General features: G+C 38.8%; 1 protein-coding gene across 1 annotated transcript; it reads right to left on the bottom strand.

Annotated features, from left to right (window-relative positions):
• Positions 1–20,645: 20,645 nt before the first annotated feature.
• On the bottom strand, positions 20,646–25,870 carry ZMAT2 (zinc finger matrin-type 2). The gene is made up of 6 exons (XM_077768789.1): positions 25,816–25,870; positions 25,388–25,481; positions 24,206–24,329; positions 22,900–22,973; positions 22,325–22,470; positions 20,646–21,659 (listed from the first exon to the last, which is right to left on the bottom strand). Exons 1-6 carry the CDS (start codon positions 25,831–25,833, stop codon positions 21,516–21,518), a joined length of 600 nt encoding a protein of 199 aa, XP_077624915.1. The 5' UTR covers positions 25,834–25,870; the 3' UTR covers positions 20,646–21,515.
• Between the last annotated feature and the right edge of the window lie 186 nt (positions 25,871–26,056).

Genomic DNA, 26,056 nt, shown 5'->3' with positions numbered 1-26,056 from the left:
TTAATTGAATTTCAATTGCCAAAAATTGAAAGCAATCCAGATGTCCTTCAATAAATGATGGATAAACAAAGCTTGGTACATTAGTAGAATACCTTGAAAATTTGGGTTTGATTCCAGCCCACCACAATAAAGTGAGTGAAATGAATTTTCTGATTTCCCAGTGCATATAAAAGTTATATTTACATTATACTGCAATCTATTAAATACGCAATGGCATTATATCTAAAAAATAATGTGCACATCTTTTTTTATTAATTGTAGTCAGTTAACATACAGTGCAATATGGTTTCAGGAGTAGAATTCAGTGATTCATCACATAAAATACCCAGTTCATCACAAAAAAATACCCTCTTTAATATCCATCACCCATCTAGCCCATCACCCACCCACCTCCCTCCATTAAGCCTCAGTTTGTTATCTATTGTTGAGGCTCTTGAGGTTTGTTTTCCTCTCTCCTGTTTTCCCCCATTCCCATGTTTATCTGTTTTGTTTTGTTTTAAAGATTTTTCAAAAAATGTTTAATCTGTATTTATTTTTGAGAGAGAGAGACAGAGGACGAGCAAGGGAGGGTCAGGGAGAGAGGGAGACACAGAATGTGAAGCAGGCTCCAGGCTCTGAGCTGTCAGCACAGAGCCCAACGAGGGGCTCGAACCCACAAACCATGAGATCATGACCTGAGCCGAAGTTGGAAGCTTAACCGACTGAGTCACCCAGGTGCCCCTGTTTGTTTGTTTGTTTTTATTCCACATATAAATTCATATGGTGAAATCATATGGTTTTTGTCTTTCTCTGACTAACTTATTTTACTTAGCATAATACACTCTAGCTCCATCCACGTCATTGCAAATGGCAAGATTTCATTCTTCTAAAAAATTGTTTTAATGTTTATTTATTTTTGAGAGAGACAGAGTGCAAGTGGGGGAAAGGTAGAGAGAGAGGGAGACACAGAAGCTGAAGGAGCTCCAGGCTCTGACCTGTCAACACAAAGCCTGACACAGGGCTTGAACTCACGAACTGTGAGAACATGACCTGAGCCAAAGTTGGACACTTAACCGACTGAGCCACCAGGCACCCCAAGAATGCATTCTTTTTGATGGCTGAGAAATATTCAATTGTATATATATGCCATATCTTCTTTATCCATTCATCAGTTGATGGGCATTTGGGATCTCTCCATAGTTTGGCTATTGTTGATAATGCTACTATAAACAACGTGTTGCAAGTACCCCTTCAAATCTGTATTTTTAAATCCTTTAGGTACATACCTAATAGTGCTGTTGGATCATAGGGCAGTTCTATTTTTATTTTGAGGAGCCTCCATACTGTTCTCCAGTGGCTGCACCAGTCTGCATTGACACCAATAGTGCAGGATGGTTCCCCTTTCTTTGCATCCTTGACAGCACCTGTTGTTTCTTGTGTTAATTTTAGCCATTCTGATAGGTGGTATCTCTTGATGGTTTTGATTTGTAGCTTCCTGATGGTGAGTGACGCTGAGCATCTTCTCATGTGTCTGTTAGCTGTCTGGATGTCTTCTTTGGAGAAGTGTCTATTCATGCCTTCTGCCCATTTCTTAACTGTGTTATTTGAGTTTGATAAGTTATTTATAGATTTTGGATCCTAACGCTTTATCTGATATGTCAATTACAAATATCTTCTCCCATTCCATAGACTGCCTTGTAGTTTTGTTGATTGTATCTTTGCCATGCAGGGCTTTTTATCTTGATGAAGCCCCAATTGTTCCTGTATTCTTTTGATTCCCTTGCCTTTGGTGACATGTCTAGTAAGAAGTTGCTCCAGCTGAGGTCAAAGAGATTGCTGCCTGTGTTCTCCTCTAGAATTTTGATGGTGTCTTGTCTCACATTTAGGTCTCTCTTTCATTTTTAATTTATTTTTGTATATGGTGTAAGAAAGTGGTCCAGTTTCATTTTTCTGCATGTCACCCTCCAGTTTTCCCAACAGTGTTTTTTGAAGAGACTCTTTTCTCTATTGGATACTTTTTCCTGCTTTGTCAAAGATTAGTTGGCTATATAGCTGTGGGTCCATTTCTGGGTTTTCAATTATGGTCCATTGATCCATGTGTCTGTCTTTCTGCCAGGACCATTCTGTCTTGATGACTACACCATTGGAATATAGCTTGCAATCCTGAACCATGATGCCTCAAGTAGTTTGTTGTTGTTGTTAATTTGATGAATGCTTTGGCTATTTGGGGTCTTTTGTGGTTCCATACAAATTTTAGGATTGTTTGTTCCAACTCTGTGAAAAATGCTGTTGTAATTTTGATATGGATTGCATTAAATTCATAAGCTGCTTTGGCTACTATAGACATTTTAACAATGTTTATTCTTCCAATCCATGATCATGGAATGCTTTTCCATTTCTTTGTGTCCTCTTCAATTTCTTTCATAAGTGTTCTATAAGTTTCAGAGCACAGATCTTTTACCACTTTAATTAGGCTTATTCCTAGGTATTTTGTTGGTTTCGGGCCATTATAAACAGGATTGATTCCTTGATTTCACTTTCTCCTGCTTCGTTATTGGTGTGTAAAAAATGCAACAGATTTCTGTAATTGATTTTACATCCTGTGACTTCGCTAAATTCATATATTTGTTCTAGTAATATTTTGGTGTTGTCTTTCAGGTTTTCTACATAGAGTATCATGTCACCTGCAAATAGTGAAAGTTTGACTTCCTCCTTGCTGATTTGGATGCCTTTTATTTATTTTTGTTTTATGATTGCTGAGGTTAAGACTTTCAGTACTCTGTTAAACAGTAATGTTGAGAGTGGACATCCTTGTCTTGTTCCTGACTATAGAGGAAAGGCTCTCAGTTTTTCTCCATTAAGGATGATATTAGCTGTGGGTCTTTTGTAAATGGCCTCACTGAACTTGAGGTAGGTTCCACTATGTCTACTTTGTTGAGGGTTTTTAAATTTTTAATCAAGAATTGATGCTGTATTTTGTCAACTGCTTTCTCAGGATCTATTGACAGGATCATATGATTCTCATCCTTTCTTTTATTGATTTGGTATACCACATTGATTGTTTGGCAAATACTAAACCAGTTCTGCAGCCCAGCAATAAATCCCACTTGACCATGGTGAATAATTCTTTTAATGTACTGTTGAATTAAATTTACTAGTATTTTATTGAGAATTTTTGTATCCATGTTCACTAGGAATATTGACCTGTGTTTCTCCTTTTTAGTGAGGTCTTTGTCTGGTTTTGGAATCAAGTTAATGCTAACTTTGTAAAATGAGTTTAGAAGTTTTCCTTCTGTTTCTATTTTTTGGAACAGTGTGAGAAGAGTAGGTATTAACTCTTCTTTAAAAGTCTGGTAGAATTCCACTGGGAAGCCATATGGCTCAGGACTCGAGAGATTTTGATTAGTGATTCCATTTCTTTGCTGATTATGCATCTGTTCAATTTTTCTATTTCCGTTTGAGTTTTGGTAGTTTGTGAGTTTCTAGGAATTTGTCCATTTCTTCCAGATTGTCCAGTTTGTTGCCATATAATTTTTCATAGTATTCTCTTATAATTGTTTGTATTTCTGTGGTGTTGGTTGTGATCACTCCTCTTTCACTCATAGTTTTATCTATTTGGGTCCTTTCTCTTTTCTTTTTGAATAGTCTGGCTACAGGGTTACCAAGTTTGTTAATTCTTTCAAAGAATCAACTCTTAGTTTTGTTGATCTCTTCTACTGAGTTTTTGTTTGTTTGCGTGTGTATCATTTATTTCTGCTTTAATCTTTATTATTTCCCTCTTCTCCTGGCTTTAGGCTTTATTTGCTCTTCCTTTGCTAGCTCCTTTAGGTGTAAGGTTAGGTTGTGTATTAGGGACCTTTCTGGCTTCTCTAGATAGACCTGTATTCCACTATACTTCCCTCATAGGACTGCCTTTGCTCCATCACATAAGTTTCAGGTTGTCAAGCATTCATTTTCATTTACTTCCATGTATTTTTAAATTTCTTCTTTAATTTTCTGGTTAACCCATTCATTCTTTAGTAGGATGTTCTTTAATCTCCATGTTTTTGAGGGCTTTCCAAATTTCTTCTTGTGGTTGATTTCAAGTTTCATAAAGCTATGATCTGAAAATATGCATGGTATGATACTGATCTTTTTTGTACTTACTGAGGACTGATTTGTGATCCAGTATGTGATCTACTCTGGAGAATGTTCCATATGCTTTTGAAAAAGTGTATTATTCTGCTTTAAATGTTCTTTAAATTTAATGTTCTGGGGTTGCCTGGGTGGCTCAGTCATTAAGTATCTCACTTCAGCTCAGGTCATGATCTCACAGTTGGTGAGTTCGAGTCCCACAGGGCATAAGCACAACCCCATTTCGGGTGAGCATGAGCCCCATATCAGGTGAACACAATCCCTGCTTCGGGTAAAACATGCACCCTATAAACAAACAAATAAATGAAATGAAATGAAATAAAATATTCTGAATTTATCTGTTAAGTCCATCTGGTCCAGCGTGTCCTTCAAAACCACTGTTGCCATGATTTTCTGCTTAGATGATTTGTTCACTGATCTTTCACACAATCCCTGCTTCAGGTAAAACTTGCACCCCATAAACAAACAAACAAATGAAATGAAGTGAAATGAAATGAAAATGAAATGAAATGAAATGAAATGAAATGAAATGAAATCTTCTGAATTTATCTGTTAAGTCCATCTGGTCCAGTGTGTCCTTCAAAACCACTGTTGCCATGTTTTCTGCTTAGATGATTTGTTCACTGCTGTAAGTGAAGTGTTAACATCCCCTACTATTATTTAATTATTATCAATGAGTTTATTTATGTTTGTGATTGATTTATATATTTGGTGTTTGATGTTGGGTACATAAATATTTACAACTGCTTGATCTTCTTGATGCACAGACCCCTTAATTATGATATAATACCCTCATCTATCATTACAAATTGTTTTAAAATCTAGTTTGATATGGCTACTCCAGCTTTCTTTTGACAACCATTAGCATTACAGATGGTCCTCCATCTCATTTTCTTTCTTTCTTTTTTTTAATGTTTTATTTATTTCTGAGAGAGAGAGAGGGAGAGAGAGAGAGAGAGAGAGAGGCAGCGTGAGCAGGGGAGGGGCAGAGAGAGAGGGAGACAAAGAATCCGAAGCAGGCTCCAGGCTCTGAGCTAGCTGTCAGCACAGAGCCAGATGCGGGGCTCGAACCCAGGAACCGTGAGATCATGACCTGAGCCAAAGTTGGACACTTAACCGACTGAGCCACCCAGACGCCCCCTCCATCTCATTTTCACCCTGCAGATGTCTTTAGGTGTAAAATGATTCTCTTGGAGGCAGCACATAGGTTGGTCTTGGATTTTTGTCCATTCTGATACCCTATGTTTTTTGATTGAAGCGTTTAGTCCATTTACATTCAGGGAGATTATTGAAAGACAGTAATTCAGTGTCATTGTGTTACCTGTGCAGTTGGTGTTTTTGGTGATGTTCTCTGGTCCTTTCTAGTCTTTGCTGCTTTTTTTTTTTCTTCCCTTCAAAGCGGCCTCCTTAAAATTTCTTGCAGGGCTAGTTTAGTGGTCATAAACTCCTGGTGTGTGTGTGTGTGTGTGTGTGTGTTTGTGTGTGTGTAACTCTTTATTTCTCCTTCTATTCTGAATGACAGCCTTGCTGGATAAAGAATTCTTGGCTGCATATTTTTCCCATTCAGCACGTTGACTATTTCCTGCCACTGCTTTCTGGCTTGCCAAGTTTCTGTGAATAGATCTGCTGCAAACCTGATCTGTTTTCCCTTGTAGGTTAAGGACTTTTTTTCCCCTTACTGCTTTCGGGATTCTTTCCATGTCTAAGTATTTTGTGTACTTGACTGTGATATGCCTTGGCAATCGATGGCTTTTGTTGAATTTAATGGGAGTTCTCTGTGCTTCTTAGATTTTGACATCTGGGTCTTTCCCCAGATTAGGGAAGTTTTCAGCTATGATTTATTCAAATAAATCTTCTGCCCCTTTTTCTCTCTCTTCATCTTTGGGATTCCTATGATACAAATGTTATTACATTTTAGTAAGTTGCTAAGTTCCCTAAGTCTTCCCTCATGCTCCATGGCCTTTCTTTCCCTCTTTTTTTCAAGTTCATTATTTTCCATAATTTTATATATTATATCACTAATTCGCCCTTCTGCCCTGTCCACCCTTGTTTTATGGCCTCCATTTAGGTTTGCGTCTCGGTTGCAGCAATTTTAATTTTGGCTGGATAGATTTTAGTTCTTTTTATCTCTGCAGAAAGGGATTCTCTGGTATCTTCTATGCTTTTTTGCAAGTCCAGCTACGATCCTTGAAATCATTGTTTTAGATTATAGTTCAGATATCTTACTTATATCTTTATTGATTAAATCCCTAGCCATGAGTTTTACTTCTTGTTCTTTCTTTTGGGGTGATTTTGTCCAGAAAAGAAAAGAAGGGGAAAGAAACCCAAAACAAACAAACAAACAAAAAAACTAGATCCTAGTGTGTTTTGGTCTGTTAAAAGAATTTTATAGAAGGTGGTCACTTTTCTACTTGTAGACCTGCAGTTTTTGTTTTCTAAGATCGCTGATTTCTTGTATGTTCAGAATGATTTGATAATGATCGAGCTGTGTTTAAGAGATGAGAAAAGCTGGGGTGCCTGGGTGGCTCAGTCGGTTAAGCGTCCAACTTTGGCTCAGGTCATGATCTCACGGTTCGTGGGTTCAAGCCCCGCATCGGGTTCTGTGCTGGCAGCTCAGAGCCTGGAGCCTGTTTCAGATTCTGTGTCTCCCTCTCTCTCTGCCCCTCCCTCGCTCATGTTCTGTCTCTGTCTCAAAAATAAATAAACTATTAAAAAAACGAGAGAGAGATGAGACAAGCTTAGGGTCTCCCTACTCCTCTGCCATCTTATCTCCCGCCTCCTCCAACAATGTACATATCTTAATTTAAAAATACTTTATTGCAAAAAATGCTAATCATCATCTGAGCTTTCATAGAATTGTAATCTTTTTGTTGGTGGAACGTCTTGCCTCAATGACCGGCTGCTGACTAGGATGGTGGTTGCTGAGGATTGGGGTAGCTGTCACAATTTCTTAATATAAGACAAAACGAAGTTGTCCCATAGATGGGCTCTTCCTTCCATAAATTTCTCTGTAGCATCTGATACTGTTAGATAGCATTCTACTCACAGAATTTCATTCAAAATTGTCATCGATCCTCTCGAACCCTGCCACTGCTTTATCAACTAAGTTTATGTAACACTTTAAATCCTTTGTTGTCATTTCAACAATTTTCACAGAATTTTCACTCCACTTTCTTTGCTCATCCATAAGAAGCAAGTCCTCAACCATTAAAATTTTACCATGAGACTGCGGTAGTTTAGTCACATCTTCAGGCTCCACTTCTTGTTAAGTTTTTATTTATTTTAGAGAGAAAGCATGAGCAGAACAGGGGCAGAGAGAGAGGAGAGAGCAAGAATCCCAAGCAGGCTCCACACTGTCAGGATGGAGCCCAATGTGGGGCTCAAACTCATGAACAAGAGATCATAGCCTGAGCCAAAGTTGGTTGCTTAACCAACTGAGCCACCAAGATACCCTCAGACTCCACTTCTAATTCTAGTTCTCTTGCTATTGCCATCACATCTACAGTTACTTCTTCCGCTGAAATCTGGAACTCCTCAAAGTCATCCATGAGGGTAGTAATCAACTTTTGCAAAAACCTCTATTAAAATTGATAGTTTGATCTCTTCCCACAAATCCGAATGTTCTTAATGACATCTAGAAAAGTAAATCCTTTCCAGGTTTTCGATTTACTTCACTCAGATCCATCCAAGGAATCATTATCTATAGCAGCTGTAACCTTACAAATGTATTTCTTCCATTGTTATTGTTAGACTTGAAAGTCAAAGTGATTCCCTGATACATGAGCTGCAGAATGGATATTGTGTTAGCAGGCATGAAAATCATTAATTTCATGTACGTCTCCATCACAGTTCTTGGGTGACCAGGTGCATTGTCAAAGCTCAGTAATACTTTGTAACCTGATGCAGGCATTGTTCTACTTATAGAGCACAAAATGTTAGAATCATTCTTTGTTTTTTAAATTTTTTTATTCTTTATTTATTTTTGAGAGAGAGAAAGAGCATGAACAGGGGAGGGGGGAGAGAGGGAGACACAGAATCTGAAGCAGGCTCCAGGCTCAGAGCCTGATGCAGGACTCGAACTCACAAACAGCAAGATCATGACTTGAGCTGAAGTTGGATGTTTGACTGAGCCACTCAGGTGCCCTAAAATCATTCTGAAGGGCCCTAGTATTTTTGGAACGGTAAATGAGCACTGGCTTCAATTTAAATTCACCAGCTGCTTAGCCCCTATCAAGAGAGTCAGACTGTGATTTGAAGCTTTAAAGCCAGCATCAACTTCTGTTTAGCTATCAAAGTCATAGATGGCATCTTTTTCCAACAGAAAGCTACTTTATCTACATTGCAAATCTGTTATTTGGTGTACAACCTTCACGATTTACCTTAGCAAGATCTGCAGTTTCTTCATTAGCACTTACTGCTTCAACTTCCACTTTTTAATTTAAATCCCATTTAGTTATCATACAGTGTAAGTTTAAGACATACAATACAGTGATCCAATACTTCCATACAACATCAAGTGCTCACCACAAGTCAACCCACCGCCTCACCTACTTCCACTCTGATAACCATAGTCTGTTCTCTATAATTAAGAGTAGGTGTTTTTTTTAATATGGAAACCAACTTGACAATAAACTATTAAGAAGAGTATTGTTTCTCATTTTTTTTCTCCCTTTGCTCATTTGTTTCTTAAATCTCACGAGTGAATTTGTGAATACGGTATTTGTCTTTCTCTAACTTATTTCGCTTACCATAATACTCTCTAGTTCTCTATGTCATTGCAAATGGCAAGATTTCATTCATTTTTATGGCTAATATTCTATTGTGTATATATACCCCATCTTCTTTATCCATTTTCAATCAGTGGACACTTGGACTGTTTCCATAGTTTGGCTATTGTAGATAATCCTGCTATAAACATAGGGTTGCAGTATCCCTTTGAAGCAGTATTTTTGTATTCTTTGGGCAAATACCTAATAGGGCAATTGCTGGAATGTAGGGTTGTTCTATTTTTAACTTTTTGAGGAACCACCATACTGTTTTCCAGAGTAGCTGCACCAGTTTCTATACCCAACAGTACAAGAGGGTTCCCCTTTCTCCAAATCCTTGCCAACACCTGTTGTATCCTGTGTTTATTTTAGCCACTCTTACAGGTATGAAGTGATACCTCATTGTAGTTTTGGTTTGTATTTCCCTCATGATGAGTGATGTTGATCTTTTCATGTGTCTGTTGGCCATCTGTAAGTCTTCTTTGGAAAAATATCTATTGATGTCTACTTGCACTTTTATGTTATGGAGATGGCTTCTTTCCTTAACCTCATAAACCATCCCCTCCTAGCTTCAAACTTTTCTTGTGCAGCTTCCTCTCTCAGCTTTAACAGAACTGATGAAAGTGAGGGCCTTGTTCTGGGTTAGGTTTTGGCTTAAGAGAATGTTGTGGCTGGTTTGATCTTCTATCTAGATCACTAATACTTTATCCATATCAACAGTAAAGCTGTTTCGCTTTTTTAAATGTTTATTTACTTTTGAGAGAGAGACACAGAGACAGAGAGACAGAGGATACAAAGAATGCTCCATGCTGTCAGCACAGAGCCCAATGTGGGGCTCGAACTCATGAACCATGAGACCATGACCTTAGCCCAAGTCAGACACTTAACTAACTGAGCCACCCAGGCACCCCAAGACTGTTTCACTTTCTTATGAATCATGTGTTCACCAGTGTAGAACTTTTAATTTCCTTGAAGAATTCTTCCCTTGCAGTCACAATTTGGCTAACTGTTCAGTGCAAAAGACTTAGCTACCAATCTATCCTGATTATCAACATGACTTCCTCACTGAGCTTAATCATTTCTAGCTTTATTTATTTTTTTTTTTTTTGGTACTCGAACACTTACAGGTCACTGTAGGGTTATTAATTACTAATTTCCATATTGTTGTGTCTCAGGTAATAGGAAGACCCAAGAAGAGGAAGACAGGGCAACAGCCAGGTGGTGGAGTAGTCAGAATACATACAACATTTACTGATTAAGTTCACTGTCTTATATTGGCACAATTCATGGTTCCCCAAAATAATTATAATAGTAACATCAAAGACCACTGACCACATCACTATAATGAATAATGAAAATTTGAAATATTGTGAGAGTTACCAAAATGTGACATGGAAACAATGTGAGCAAATGCTGTTGGGCAAATGGTGCCAATAGACTTGCTCAACACAGGGTTGCCACAAGTCTTCAATTTGTTATTTTAAAAAAAGTGTTGTCTGTGAAGCGCATCAAAGCTAAGTACAATAAAACAAAGTATGCCTGCAGTCTTGAGTGACAAAGAAATGAGCTATCAAGCCATGAAAAAATATGGAGGAATTTTAAATGCATACTGCTAGGTCAAAGAAGCCAGTTGAATAGGCTACATATTATAAGATTCTGATTATATGTCACTCTGGAAAAAGGAAAAAACTATGGAGAGAGTGAAAAGATCAGTGGTTACCAGAGGTTTGATTTGGGGGTGGGGGAGGCAGAGTGAAACTTTTCTATATGACACTCTAATGCTGGAAGATGACATTACGCATTTGTCAAAACCGAGAGAAATATAAAACACAAAGATTAAACACTAAAACTATGGTCTTCAGTTAATAATACTGTATCAATATTAGTTCATCAGTTATAACAAATGTACCACACTAATGCAAGATGTTAATAGAAAGGTGCAAAGAGAGAGGGTATATAGGCCCTCTGTAGATTTTCTGCAGAATTTTTCTGTAAACCTAAAACTGTTTTGTTTTTATATTTTTTAATGTTTATTTATTTTTGAGAGAGACAGAGAGAGAGAGAGAGCAAGCTGAGGAGGGGCAGAGAAAGAGCGAGACAGAATCTAAGAGGCTCCAGGCTCTAAGCTATCAGCACAGAGTCCATGGTGGGGCTCGAACTCACGAACCATGAGCTCATGACCTGAGCTGAAGGAGGATGCTTAACTGACCGAGCCACCCAGGCACCCAGGCTAAAACGGTTTTAAAAATAAAGTGTAGGGGCACCTGGGTGGTTCAGTTGGTTAAGTGTCTGACTTTGGCTCAAGTCATGATCTCGCAGTCTGTGAGTCTGAGTCCCACATCAGGTTCAGAGCTCAGGTCCACAGCTCAGAGCCTGGAACCTGCTTCAGATTCTGTGTCTTCCTCTCTCTCTGCCCCTCCCCGATTCACACTCTCTCGCTCTCAAAAATAAAAATAAACATGGGGCACCTGGGTGGCTCAGTCGGTTAAGCATCCGACTTCGGCTCAGGTCATGATCTCACGGTTAGTGGGTTCGAGCTCCGCATCAGGCTCTGTGCTGACAGCTAGCTCAGAGCCTGGAGCCTGTTTCAGATTCTGTATCTCTCTCTCTGACCTTCCCCTGCTCACGCTGTCTCTATCTCAGAAATAGATAAAACATTAAAAATTTTAAAAAAATAAAAATAAACATACAAAAAAAATTAATAAAAATAAAAATAAATAAACTCTATTAAGGGGCACCTGGGTGGCTCAGTGGGTTAAACGTCCAACTTCAGGCCAGGTCATGATCTCACAGTTCATGAATTCAAGCTCTACACTGGGCTCTCTGTTGTCAGCATAGAGCCTGCTTCAGATCCTCTGTCCCCCCTCTCTCTCTGCCCATCCCTCACCAATTTTCTCTTTCTCTCTCTCAAAAATAAAAAAATAAGTTTTTTTTTAAAAGGGGGAATCTTTAAAAAAATAAAAATAAGATCTATTAAAAATAGTATCAAAATATAATTTCAGATCAACCTCAATTATTGAGACAAAAAAATTAAATATTAGCAAACAAAATCCAACATAAAAATCCAACAACACTTTATATAAATAAGACATCATGACCAACTGGAATTTATCCCAGATACACAAGAATGAAATATCAGGAACATCCATTAGTATAATTTACAAAATCAGTAGATCAAAGAAGAAAAGTCATAATTATTTCTCTGTGTGCTAAAAGGCCCTTCAATAATATTCAACACACTTTCCAGATTTTTTAAATAATTAAAATAGGAACTGATGGCTATATCTCTAACTTGACCGTGTGTGTATATTATATCACATCATAGATCCTATACATATTATATACACACAAATACATAATCATGCTAGGGACATACCTTACTTAATGGGGAAACAATGGAAGAATTCTAATAAAAGTCAGGAACCAGGCAAGGATGCTTTCTATTTTTACTACCTTTTAACATTACACTGGAGAAATTATCCAATGCAATCAGAGAAAGGAAAACAAATAGAGGTATATAAATTGGAAAAGTATAAACAAATCAGTAAGGTGTCAGGACATAAAATCTACCCACAAAAATCAACCATCTTCATATATATATGAATAAGAAGAAGTTAGAAAGTATTAAGGGATAGAAGATCCTATTTATAAGCAAAACAAGATAAATTCTTAAAAGTAAACTTGTTAAGATATGTACAAAATCTCAAGTGTGGACATTTTTAATGTACTTCTAAAAAGCACAAAAGTGGAGTTGATCAAGTGGAAAACATTCCCTGCTCTTAGGGTAAGTCACTTTGACTTAATATAAAGATGTCAGTTGTCTCCAAATTGAAAGATAAGCTAATATGATCCCAATAAAATATCAACATTTTATGGATGCAGACAATAACAGAGAAATAAACATGTAAGAATAAAGAGGAATCACCTCATACCCATTAAAATGACTACTAGATTAAAAAAAAATAAGTTAGTGACAAATATCCTCTGATTTCACTCATATGTGGAATATAAGAAAAAAAAAACAGATGAACACAGGGGAAAGGAAGCAAAAATAAGATAAAAACAGAGAGGCAGACACACCATAAGAGATTCTTAAATACAGAGAACTGAGGGTTGCTAGCGAAGTGTTGGGTGGGGGGATGGGCTAAATGGGAGATGGACATTAAGAACGGTACTGGTTGGGAGGAGCACTGGGTATTATATTTAAGTGATAAATACTAAATTCTATTCCTTTTTTTAAAATTTTTTTGAAATTTTTGAGACAGAGAGAGACAGACCATGAGTGGGGGAGGGGCAGAGAGAAAGGGAGACACAGAATCTGAAACAGGCTCCAAGCTCTGAACTAGCTGTCAGCACAGACCCCGACGCAGGGCTCGAACCCACGAACCGCGAGATCATGGCCTGGGTCTAAGAAGGCGTTTAACCAACTGAGCCACACAGGTGCCCCCTAAATTCTATTCCTGAAATCATAGTATACTATATGTTAACTAATTCGGATTTAAATTTTAAAAAATAACAAGTAATGGCAAGGATATGAACAAATTGAAATTCTGCACTGTTGGTAAAAAAGTAAAATAGTGCTGCTGCTATGGAAAACAGCACAAGATGCTTCAAAAAACTAAAAATGGAATTACTATATGATCCAACAATCCCACTTCTGGTTATATATCCAAAAGAACTGAAAGCAGGATCTTGCCCTGTTTATTACCTAATAGTTACACTTGCTTCTGGCTTGATGTCAGTAATTTTTAGTGGCTTAGTGATGTACTGATTGTAAATTGACTCTCTCGCCTAAGTTATGTGATGTAACAGTAATGACAATTCGCTAATTATGAGCCAGTTATTGTTCCAAGCATATTATTTGTATTAATCATGTTATTTTTTTAGATATTATTTTTAAGTACTCTACACACCCAATCTGGAGCTCGAACTCACAACCCCCAGATCAAGAGTTGCACACTCCATGGACTAAACCAGCAAGACACCTCAACAATGATTTTTTTTAAAGTAAACTCTACCCACAAAGAGGAGCTCAAACACATGACTCCAAGATCAAGAGTTGTATGCTCTTTCAACAAAACCAGCCAGGCACCCCAATCCACTGAATTTTCACAAGAACTATATACAATTTTTCAAAGCAGGTGCTATAAAGGTCAACGTCTTATAGATCAGAAAGCAGTGTAACAGACAGGTTGGGTTATTTGGCTAAGGTTACAGAGGCTGGAGGTTCTAGAATCAGGGTTTGAACTGCTTTACTATGCCTCTAGATCCCAGGCCCTTAACCTCTACACTAAAGGGAAAGTGGGGTGAAAGCAGATCTTGAGGAGATATTTGTGCACCCATCTTCATAGCAGCTCTAGTTCAAAAGAGCCAAGGGTAGAAACAACCCAAGTGTACATCGGTGAATGAATGAATGAATGGACAAACTATGGTGTAATGCACACACACACATACATATACACACACACAATAGAATATTATTCAGCCTTAAAAAGGGAAGGAAATCCTGACACATACTACAACATACATGAATCTTGGGCATGTTATGCAAAGTGAAATAATTCAGTCACACACACACACACAAAGAGCCAGTCACAAAAAGACAAATGCTGTATGATTGCACTTATATAAGGTACCCAGAGTAGTAAAATTCATTGAGACAGAAAGTAGAATGGTGGTTGCCAGAGGCTGCCAGAGGCTGGGGGGGTGGGCATTGGAGTGATTAATGGATAAAGAGCTTCAGTTTTACAAGATGAAAGAAGTTCTGGAGATGGGTGGTTGTGATGGTTGCATAACAATGTTAATGTATTTAATACCACTAACTGTACTCTTAGAAATCGTTAAAATGGTAAATTTTATGATCTGTGTATTTCATCACAATTAAAAATTGTCAAGGAAAAAATGAAGTAGCCTTTAGTTTCCCACTGAATAATGCCAGCCTGGGCTCCACTCCTAAAAGAGTGCCTTCTATAAGGAAAAAATGCACTTCATACTACCAACAGAAGAGCATATTCTTTATATAAGAATGCCTGCCTCATTTGCGATTGCTGAAACTGGAAAATAAAGGCATTTCAAAATGAACAGAAAATGGCAGACATTCTATTATATAAACACAAAAAATAAGAATATGTATTTTTTAAAACCTAACTATGAAACAGGAAAACAAACTTAACACTTCAACCCAAATTAAATAACTTTAAATAGTCATTCGATGTTATGAGAAAATAATATGAATCAAAAAAAGAAGTCATTGTATGGAACCAGAAAAGACCCTGAATAGCCAAAGCAATCTTGAATAATAAAAGATGGAGGCATCACAATCCCAGACATCAAGCTATATTACAAAGCTGTAATCATCAAGACAGTATGGTACTTGCACAAAAAACACTCAGATCAATGGAACAGAATAAAGAACCCAGAAATGGAACCCCAAACATATGGCCAACTCATCTTTGACAAAGCAGGAAAGAATATCCAATGGAATAAAGGCAGTCTGTTCAGCAAAAAGTGCTGCGAAAACTGGACAGCAACAAGAAGAAAAATGAACCTGGACCACTTTCTTACACCATGCACCACAAAAACAAGCTAAAAATGGATGAAGGACCTAAATGTAATACAGAAAGCCATTAAATGCTAGAGGAGAAAGCAGGCAAAAACCTTTGACCTCAGCTGCAGCAACTTCTTATTCAACATGTCTCTGGAGGCAAGGGAAACAAAAGCAAAAATGACCTATTGGGGCCTCATAAAAACAAAACAAAACAAAACAAAAAAACTTCTGCACAGCAAAGGAAACAATCAGCAAAACTAAAAGGCAACCAACAGAACGGGAGAAGATATTTACAAATGACATATCAGATAAAGGGTTAGTATCCAAAATCTATAAAGAACTTATCAAACTAAAACATCCAAAAAACAAGTAATCCAGTGAAGAAATTGGCAAAGAAATAAAGACACTTCTCCAAAGAAGACATTCAGATGGCCAACCAGAAAATGAAAAAATACTCAATATCACTCATCATCAGAGAAATACAAGTCAAAACCACAACGAGATACCACCTCACACCTGTCAGAATGGCTAACATTAACAACTCAGGCAACAACAGACGTTGGCAAGAATGCAGATAAAGAGGATCTCTTTGGCATTGCTGGTGGGAATGCAAACTGGTGCAGCCACTCTGGAAAACAGCATGGATTCCTCAAAAAATTAAAAACAGAACTATGACCCTATGACCCAGCAACTGCACTACTAGGTATTTGTCCAAGGGATACAGGCGTGCTGTTTTGAAGAGACACATGCACCCCAATGTTTATAGCAGCATTATCACCAATAGCCAAAGTATGGAAAGAGCCCAAATGTCCATCAACGGATGAATGGATAAAGATGTGGTGTGTGTACGTACACACACACACACAGAGGATTACTCAGCAATCAAAAAGAATGAAATCTTGCCATTTGCAACTACATAGATGGAACTGGAGGGTATAATGCTAAGTGAAATTAGAGAAAGACAAATATCTTATGACTTCACTCATATGAGAAATTTAAGATACAAAGCAGATTAACATAAGGGCAGGGAAGCAAAAAGAATATAGGGGGATACAATAGCCAAAACATGGAAAGAGCCCAAGTGTCCATCAATGGATGAATGGATCAAGATGTGGTTTATTTATACAATGGAATACTATATGNTAAATGGGTAAGGGGCATTAAGGAATCTACTCCTGAAATCATTATTGCACTATATGCTAAGTTGGATGAAAAATTTAAAAAGTAATTAATTAAAAAATTAAATAATTGGGGGAAAAAAAGGAAGTCAGAACAAAAGTGGACAGAAAAAGAAAAGATACAAGAGTTAGTCAAAATCAGGAAAAACTGAAGAAAAAGACAAATCATCTCGGAGGAAAAAAGACTAAGCTATATGATGCCCCAGGGAAACAGATTTTACTTAAAATATAATAACTGATATTAAGGAAAGGAATTAGAACAGTTAAGGAATAAAATCAAGAAAGTAATAAGGATCACATAGAAAATTCTAGATACAGAGGCAAAGAAAATCCAACATGTATTATATGTGCTCTCTGAAGAAAAAAAAAGCAAAATAATGGAACAAATCTAATATTCAAAATTATAATACAAGAAAACTTTCTGGAAACAAAACTTGAATCTACACATGAATAGGGTCTTCCATGAACCTAGGAAAATTGATACGGAATGGTCAACTCTGAGATCTATCTTAGAAAATCAATTAAATTTGAAAAAAAATCCTCCACGCTTCAGGCAAAAAGACGAAATCATTTAGGAAGGAAAGAAACAGATTGGTATTTTTCACAACAATATACAAAGAAAGGCAGCAAAGAAGTTTTTAAAAAAAAACAAGGACTCTCAAAATAAATAAACTTAAAAAAAAACTCAAGGAAAAGAAATTTGAACCAACATTTTATATTCACCTGTCTTTCAAATACCAAAGCTATAAAAATCAGTATTAAATACACAAAAATTCAAGAATACAGTATTCAGGAACCTCTCTTGGAGGAAATTCAGAAAATCTTACGATGGTGAGCATTAAACATATTAAGTTGTGGATTTCTAAAATAAAAGTGGTAAAAAGGTGGAAAAACAGTATGCAAATTGTTTCCTAAAAACATGACTAAAAAAATGGGAGAGAAAAGGAAAAACAGAATAAAAAACTGTAGTTATACAATAGGAGGGAAATCAAGATAAAGCTGACAAATAAAAAAGTACATTCCAAGTAAAGGAGATTTGAGGACATGAGAAAAGATACAACTATGACCAGAACTATTGGAATAAAAACACAAACATTACTACACACCAAAAGTAATTTTAAAAGTGAGTCTTTCGTTTAGGGTTGTTTTTTGTTTCTGGCACTACAAGATGCTCCAGATTCATCTACTTCCTTCCCCAGTCCTAGCATCAGCCAATTCTCCAAGGAGCTGGTTCCTGGTGTAAAGGGAGTGGAACATTCACTGGAAAACCAGTCGCTCTGGTGCTCTGTATAGGGCAATAGTCTTAAAATACTCTTTCCAAGGCTGATTACTGGGAAAATGATGAGAGGTGGCAAAAGGGCTTAAAATTAGTACCAGCAGGTCCTGAACCACTTGAGTAGTTAGGAGATGCTTTACTTGAAGGAACCATTCAGCTAGGGCCAATATGGGAGCATCCTCTAGATTATACTATCTTGACTGGTGAGAAAGATGTGTGATACAGTAAGCTGACCAGAACAGGAATGATCTATTATGCTCTAGTGTCCAAGAAATTGCCCTAAATCGGCCACTCGAAGTGCCCATCTGAGGACACAAGGCAATGAGGACTCCTGTTCATTTACCCGCTAGTGAGCTCTACCAAGAAGTTGCCTTCCAAGCTTATTCTCTATTACAGGCAATAGTCACCTGGGCCCCAAGTCTTTGGACACATCCTCCAGACCCTCTGTTCCCAGAACAAATTACAGGGAATGCCCGAGTCAGAAGAGAATTTTTACAGCTACAAGTTGTATTTCAGACCTTACCTTGGAAACTTGGAGCTAAACCAAAGAAACCACACAGGTCCTCTCCAGGTGTCATAATAGATGTTATATAGTATTACTTTTTCTGTTATGATTTCTAAAAATTATTTTAAGCCCCACATGAATATTCTATTCCTTTTATGTATATTGTTAAACAGTTAACCTTTCTTTTCCCACAATTCCTACTTTTCTCCAGTTAAACCAGTTATAATTTCACTATGCATCTTCCAGACCTTTTTCTCAATCTATATAACTGTACACACAATAGTTTGATGAAGCGGGTCAGAGGCCTGTAGAAATCAGTTTGTCTGGTATTGTTTTTGTGCTTTTTTTACTTAACAGTAGGTCTTGCTGACCTTTCTTATTAGTATATAGATCTAATTCATATATATAGTAATGGCTGCATTATAATCAAGAATATCAGTTTTATTTTAAATGTTTCACTGTTAATAAAGTGCAGTAAACCTCCTTTTAGGTATATGTACACACACACAGGTATGTTTTTAGGATGGACACTTATGAATAGAATTAAAGTCTTCACATTTAAGTTTTTGGAGGGGGGATTATGGGAGAGATTCAAGAGTCCCTGGGGGTGCCTGAACCCACAGAATCATCTGAAACCATCCAACCTTTTGTTCCCTAGGTACTTTAAAAGGTAATTCCACCAGAACGTAAATTCCATGACAGCTGGAACCCTCATGCCTTGCTCCAGAAAACAATACCAGGACATACAACATGTTCAGCATCTCAGCAATCACTGAATAAATGAACACATGTAGGGCAGTCACAGGCATATTCTTCAACCAGAATGCAGTATGTTCATGGATTTTAGAAACACCACAAACATCAAAGATGTTTCTCTTCCAGATATTTCTGAGTTATCTGGGATTGTTCTGGGCTCCTAAATTTCCATCCCACCTCCTCTACTGCCCCCACTCCCCACCTTTTCAAATCACCGCCTTGAGTACCTTCACATACTCTTTACCTAAGACATATCCCTTGAGACTCAAACCACCTGCTAGTCCCAAGAGAATTTAGAGAACCTGGAATTCAGAATTGTTTTTTAGTAGAGGTGACTCGAGTTAAGACTCCACTGTACTAAAGAGGGAGGGAAATCCTGTGAAGACAAGGTGAATTAGATGGTTTCCTAAAGAGTGAGTACTGAATCATGGAAGGAACTCAGCTCACTGATATTTTCTCCAACCTGCCTTGAAAGGGGGAGCAAATCAGCCCGATCTACTAGAGACTGACTTGAAGGACCTGTAGAGCACACAATATGGTTAAGGTAGGAACCTGCCAATCTGCCTGCAATTGGCCAAAAAATACTGTATAAGAAACTTTGAACCAGGCCTTGAGCCAGTAGATACAGACACATTCAAAGTGTTCCCAGTAGCCAGATTCAGCATGAGAAACAAACTAGGCGAAGTTATGTCTGATAGCAAGGGAATTATGTACAAAAGTCCAAAGGAAAGAGTATAGTACTTTAAGGGACCCAAAGGTGATTCAGAGGCAGCTTTGTTAACACACACAGAGTCTGGTTTTCAGGATACAGAAACAACTAAAGTTATTAGAGAATTCACCTGCTTGAACTAAAGTTATTAGAGAATTCACCAACTATTGTTGGTTTAAGGGATTTTTTTTTCCTTCTGTACCCCTGGGATGCAGTCCCCAATCCAGGGATTTTCAAAGCTTTTTTTTAGCTCAGCAGTCTGTGCCATCTAATTCTCAAGTTAGACCAAAGGAGGGAAGGCAGCTTCTCAGTGGTTCTCAATGGGGCTGGGAGTATGGAATTCACCAACTCCTGGGAACACATCCTTAGTTTCATACTCGGGAAGGAGGTCCTACAAGCAGAGGCTAGGGATATTGCTAAATATCCTAAAATGTACAAGAGAGCCTCCAGAACAAAAAATTATCCAGCTCAAAATGTCAACAGTGCCAAAACCCAGTAACTCTGTGCCTAATCTAATTGCAGATAATAAAAAAAACCACTAAGTTCAACCCTCAACTCTGCTGTTCCAAAAAAGAGATCAAAGGAGGCTAAATTATATGAAAAGTTTTGTTCGGTCTCCTCCGGATACACTTCTCATAAGAGGAAAATACAACTCCTGCTGAAGGAACCTAGGGAAAAAAAAAAAGTGACAGGACTCAAAGGAAGGGAGAAGAAAGAATAAGCTCCATATGTAAATACTGAGTGTATGAAGAAAAAAACAATACACAGGGAAGAATATGGAATGTTCCCACCAAATGTGAATAGGCCCAGTCAATGCCATTTATTATACATGTTGAACAGCCTCTGAGACCCAAGGGCTCCCATATGAAGTTTTTTTTTCCTTTTTCTTTTTTGCATCAAACAGGTTCTTCCAAGAGCCTGCTCACAAGGAAGAAAAAAAAGAGTAATCCTCAATAAAATGAAACAAACAGGAAAAGCTGAACAGTCTACATATGAAGAACAAAGGTTAAAAAACTCACCAGACAAAAACCACACCAAACACTCGTCCCATTTAATTTCCTGTTACATGCACTGAGGGAGCCAAGAACATCAGGCTCCAAGGCAGCAAAGCTCTGAGGTTCTAGCTCAGGCTCCCCCTATGTGACAAATTCATGCACACACGCCCGCACATACCAGACCCAGGCAGAAATACACATGCATGCACAGGTGGCAGAGAACCACAGGAAGGGTTGTGGGGGAAAGAGGGCTGGTCAAAAATATGCTATCAACTGGAAACTGGGGACCCAGAGAATCCTTCTGCGCAGGCTAAGCAAGAGTCAAAATTAAAAAAAGGGAGAACACAGGATAAATGTAGTATGCCCAGATAAGAGGTTGGACAGATGAAGAGGGAGAGATGCAGGGGGAGTTTTGGGAAAGCAGCCTCAGAAGAGGTTTTTATTGGGAACTCAGGCAGAGGTCCTGTGACTCCAGTGACATACTGAGGCTGAAGGAACATGCCACAGCATTACCTCTGCATCCTGTGCTCTCTTCCACAGTAGAGGGAAACCACAAACACCCACCTTAAACTCCCCCCATTGCCGCTCTTAAGGATTTCCCAAGAACCCCGGAAAAAATGACCCCCCCCCCACACACACAAAGTTAGCAAAGGGCCAAGCAGAGAAAGCCTCAGTAACTCTTCTTGGTGGAACCAAAGCCAGAGAAGCCCATCACAGCTGCCATCTCATCATCCTCCTCAAATGTCAAGTCCTCCTCAGCCCTCCTTTTCTTCTCCTTCTGTTTCTCTTTCTTGTAGGCTTTGGCCTTTTCCTCCTAGAGGGGAAATCACTCAGAATCAGTTCAGACTCCTGAGCCAAAGGTTGAAAGAGACAAGTGGGGTCAAGATTCCTTTCTATCTTTAGAAGAAAGCAGTTAAAGACAAGTAAAATTTTAAGAGCAAAGGTAAAGCCGCACTAAAGATTATAAGAAACAACAAAGAAATTTTAGCCTGTGAAGAGCACTTCTCAGTCCTACATTCCACGTCATCTCTGGTTCTTAAAAAGATCATGGAAGCAAAACCACATAATAGCACCTATCATTCTGGGGTACACAGCACATGCCAGGAATTGGTCTATGTGCTTTATGTAGATTATATATTAAGATCTCTAATATGGGGAAACTGAGACACGGAGAGGTTATATAACTTGCCCAAGAGTCATAGCCAGTAAGTGAAGGAAACAGAATTCTGACCTAGTCAGCCTGGTTCCACATGCCTCTTAGGGAGTAGGCCCACAGTGTCCAGGGAAAAAAGGTAGGCTTACATATTCTTAAGATCATGAGAGTCCCAAACAAAGGCAATAAATGTTTCTCCCAATATAAATTCAGGATACAACTATCCTCTGGGGGTGGGAGTGGAATGAGGAAGAACGCCTCCCCATGATTTGTTACATAAAACTCAAAGCTAGGGGATAAAAGATGGAAGAACACCAGAGCCTTACTTCTTCTCTGAGCTCCTTCATCCTTTCCTCAAAATCATAATCCTTCTGTTTCTCTTCCATCTTCTTCTTGTTGACTTCAAAACGTTTCTTCACCTGATCCAAGGTTGAACGTTCCACACGCATAGACATGCCCAGATTTCGCTGATCTGGGTAGGATGAACAGTGAAAAAGGTAATGTCGGTATAACATCCCCAGCCCCTCAAAAAGTTTTCTTGACATTATAAAAAAATCTCATAAAATACACAGCAAAAATAATTATGGCTGGAAAAACTCCATTGGCTTTACTTGTTCCCAGCAGCAACAGCTACAGATAGCAGGATTCAAGTGGTATTCAACTGCCCTTACTGAGCAAATGCATACCAGTTGGGACAGGTAGGCCACGGAGAAGACCATGGTCTTCTTTTTGAGAGCCTAAAACAGTGTCTCATCCAGGGCCTCCAGAAACATTAGGTAATGAAGTAAATGATGCCCTGTACTGAAGCAACCGGAGTATTTCTCGAGCATTAAAAAAAGATCCAAAAGAAACCACCCTTTTCCCAATTCCATCCCAATCACAAACTACCTCCAAGACTTACGTTTCTTTCCATTAATGTGATCCAGAAAGTTGATGGAGTCCTTCACAACACAGTCACAGACATTGCAGTAATACCTAGCAAACAGAATAAACAGCACTTGTGGTCAAATTTAGCTATAAGGATCTTAATGTTCTCAGCCAAGAAACTCCTCTTATTTTTTAGGTAAATTTGCTTTTTAAAAGAAAGCACTTCTCATTTTCATAAAGACTTATCTTTTGGAAAAGTATGGTAGCGAACCTCCAAGATGGCCCCACAATGATCCCCAAACTTCTCTATTCCTACTTTGTGTAGTCCCCTCCCAATTTATATTAGGGTTAGTCTGTGACCAAAAGAGTATGTCAAAAGTGATGCCATGTCACTTCCAAATAGTTTATTTGGAAAAAAAAAAAAAAAGTGGCTTCTCTCTTAGTCTGTCCATGTCTTACTCTGGGGAAGCCACTTGCTTTACTGCGAGCAGCACTATGGAGGGGCCCATGGGGCAAATAACTGAGGCCTCCAAAGCACTGCCACATGAAAGAGCCTACAATCAAATGATTTGGCCCCACTTATACCTCAGATGAATGCAGACCCAGCAGATACCTTTACTGTAGCTTTGTGAAACCCTGAGCCAGAACCACCCTAGGTAAGCCTTTCCCAGATTACTTGGACAGAGAAATTGTGAGCTATTTATATTTTATGATGCTAAATTTTGGATTTGTTAACTTACAAAGCAACAAATAACTAATACAGAAAGGAATGACGTTAGTGGATTTTCTAAGCAACTCAGACATGTCATTAACTGCTATTTGTTTTACCCTCCTGCTAGAAAGCCTAAGTGAACATGGAAATCGTAGTGGTGGGCAAAAGAATAAAGAGTTGTTACAGGACACTTATCCCCATGGGAGGAAAGTAGTCAGGAGGAAGGTGTATGACCAAGCAATTCATAACAACTACAGTCTCTGCATCCAGTCTGGAACCTCAACTCAACTCCCTTTATTCATTATCAACATCTCCTAGGCACCATTCTTTCTCCACCTAATATCTCCCCTAAATATCTCTTCAGTAGTCTTTTCCTTCCATTCTTCTTTAAATATTAAAAAGCACTTATAGTGCTAGTATGAAGTGACCCACATAGTGACTCCTCCTAGAGACACTATTATGTTTAGTTGAGACCTTCGGGGAACAAAGAAAAACAAACTTAAAGGTAGAATGGTAGGCAACAAGGTTGTTATCCTGGGGCCAGGGAACCTTCTCAACACTTGCGAAAACCAACAGAGACTTTATTATACCTATTCCTGGCTTCTGAGAAAAATGAAAAGTCACTCACCCTCCCATCTCCGATTGTGGTGTGGTCTTAGTAATGACAATTGTCTTCCCAAGCTTAGATTCCAGGTCCACCTTGTAGTCTCTATGCCGGAGAAGCTCCCTTTTGACTGGTTGCACTGGTTTTCCTAAAGTAAAATAGACAAAGAAGTTTCTTTAATATTTCAGTTCCTGAGCCAGAAAGGAAAAGAAATACATGAAACCCAAAATACAGATATTTACTCTCATTTCTTTCTTGAACCCAAAGCAAGGGACACAAGGAGCATTCTAGCAGCAGCTAGACAAAATCTCAACACAGGAAAAATGATGAGCAATCCCTAAACTCGGTACAGCCTTCATCCACTTTAAAGCCAACAGGTCTAAAGGAAAAGTTTTTTTATTGACTCACTAGCTGAATTAAAAGAAGTTCTGAATTTTCACAAAAAGCAGACTTTTAAAAGTGCAAAGATACTCAGTAATACTTTCAGACAGATACCCCAAGCATAACACAGAAAAGAATCTTCAGAGGGCTGGGGAAAATTTTTAAAGGGGATCAACATTCAGGAAATTCTTGTTATGTGGCTGGCACTGCTGTATAAATTACCTAAAATCGAAAAGGGTTAGTGTGTACAAGATGGTGTGAAAGTAAAGTGAAAGAAGAATGTATATTTTGAAAACAGAAGAGAAAACTCTATCCAGGAGTGGAGCACCAACTCCCGAACACTGTACATAGAGAGCAGTACTACTCAGCAGCAACTAAAAAAAAAAAAAAAAAAAAATCACACATTTTTTTGCTTAGTACCCTTGCTTTTCTCAGACTACAGGGAAAGGTGTTGATTGAATCCCTTAAGTGACTTTAAGGGAAAAAGGACATCCTCAATAGCAGTAACGTACAGCAACAAAATAATCCACTTCTCTGTCACTACTAAGGATTCCATTCTCTTATCTGTACTTCAGGAAAGTACGAAATGAGCCAAGCAAAAGGAGAGCAAGGAAATAGAAGAAACAGAGCTGATAAACACCTCAAAACCGCTTCAGTCCTTCTTCTTGCTCTCATTTTATACGTTAAGAAATCTAGGACCAGGAAGGCAACGCTGTGCCAGAGGTTACGCAGGGTAAAAGGACAGTGCCTTTCAAATCCCCACCCGCTCTCCGGCTATGGCTTCGCCCTACTATACCCACAGCCCTTGACGGAGCAGGCACGCACCATCCTTCTTTTCTCTCTCTTCCGTGAGCCTCTTCTCGGCGAGCTTCTCATATTCATCTTTGTCCCACTTTCGGCGAAAGTCCAAATTTTTTGTCTGTAGAGAAAAAAGCGCTCAAGATTCGTCGCTAATCATGTCCGACCGCTAGAGAAACGGAGGGACCCGCGTCCACAGCGGCAAGGCGACCCGCAGACCTGTCGAGAGCGAAGACTCTCCAGACCGCACCAGAAGGCTAAGGTAGCCTCAGGACCCAAACCCGAGAGACCTCCGCGATTCCACGGACCCTGCGCCAGGACCCCACGGGGAAGCTCTTGAACCCGCGCCATTGGACCACAAAGAGGTGTCGAGAAGCCAGTCGGGTGCAGGATATTCCGCTCTGAAAAGCCACCCTCGGCCCCCCGACCAAAGCCTCCTCACACACAACACCTACCCCGCTGCCCGACGCCATCTTCACTGCGAAGTGAATGGGAAGCCGGAAAATGACGTAAAAAGCAGCCTTGAGCCGTAAAGCAGTTCTGCCCTCCAATAAGCTTAGAGTCTCGTGTTCTAAACGAGCTAAGGACTGGATGGCTTCTAAAACAAGTTCGTACGCCCCTCCTCTGCCCAAAGAAAATGACGCATGCGCGAGAGCGGTTTGAAGCAACACGGAAGTAAGGGCGCCTACAAAAGCT

Source organism: Crocuta crocuta, unplaced genomic scaffold (assembly GCF_008692635.1).
Source record: "Crocuta crocuta isolate KB4526 unplaced genomic scaffold, BGI_CrCroc_1.0 scaffold64, whole genome shotgun sequence".
NCBI lineage: Eukaryota > Metazoa > Chordata > Mammalia > Carnivora > Hyaenidae > Crocuta > Crocuta crocuta.
This window is presented reverse-complemented; position numbering and strand designations above follow the sequence as displayed.

Coding starts and splice junctions, on each gene's coding strand:
- ZMAT2 (XM_077768789.1), bottom strand. Junction 22,974..24,205: donor CCACAATCGGAGATGGGAGG/GTGAGTGACTTT, acceptor TCTGTTTGCTAG/GTATTACTGCAATGTCTGTG. Junction 22,471..22,899: donor TCACATTAATGGAAAGAAAC/GTAAGTCTTGGA, acceptor CATCCTACCCAG/ATCAGCGAAATCTGGGCATG.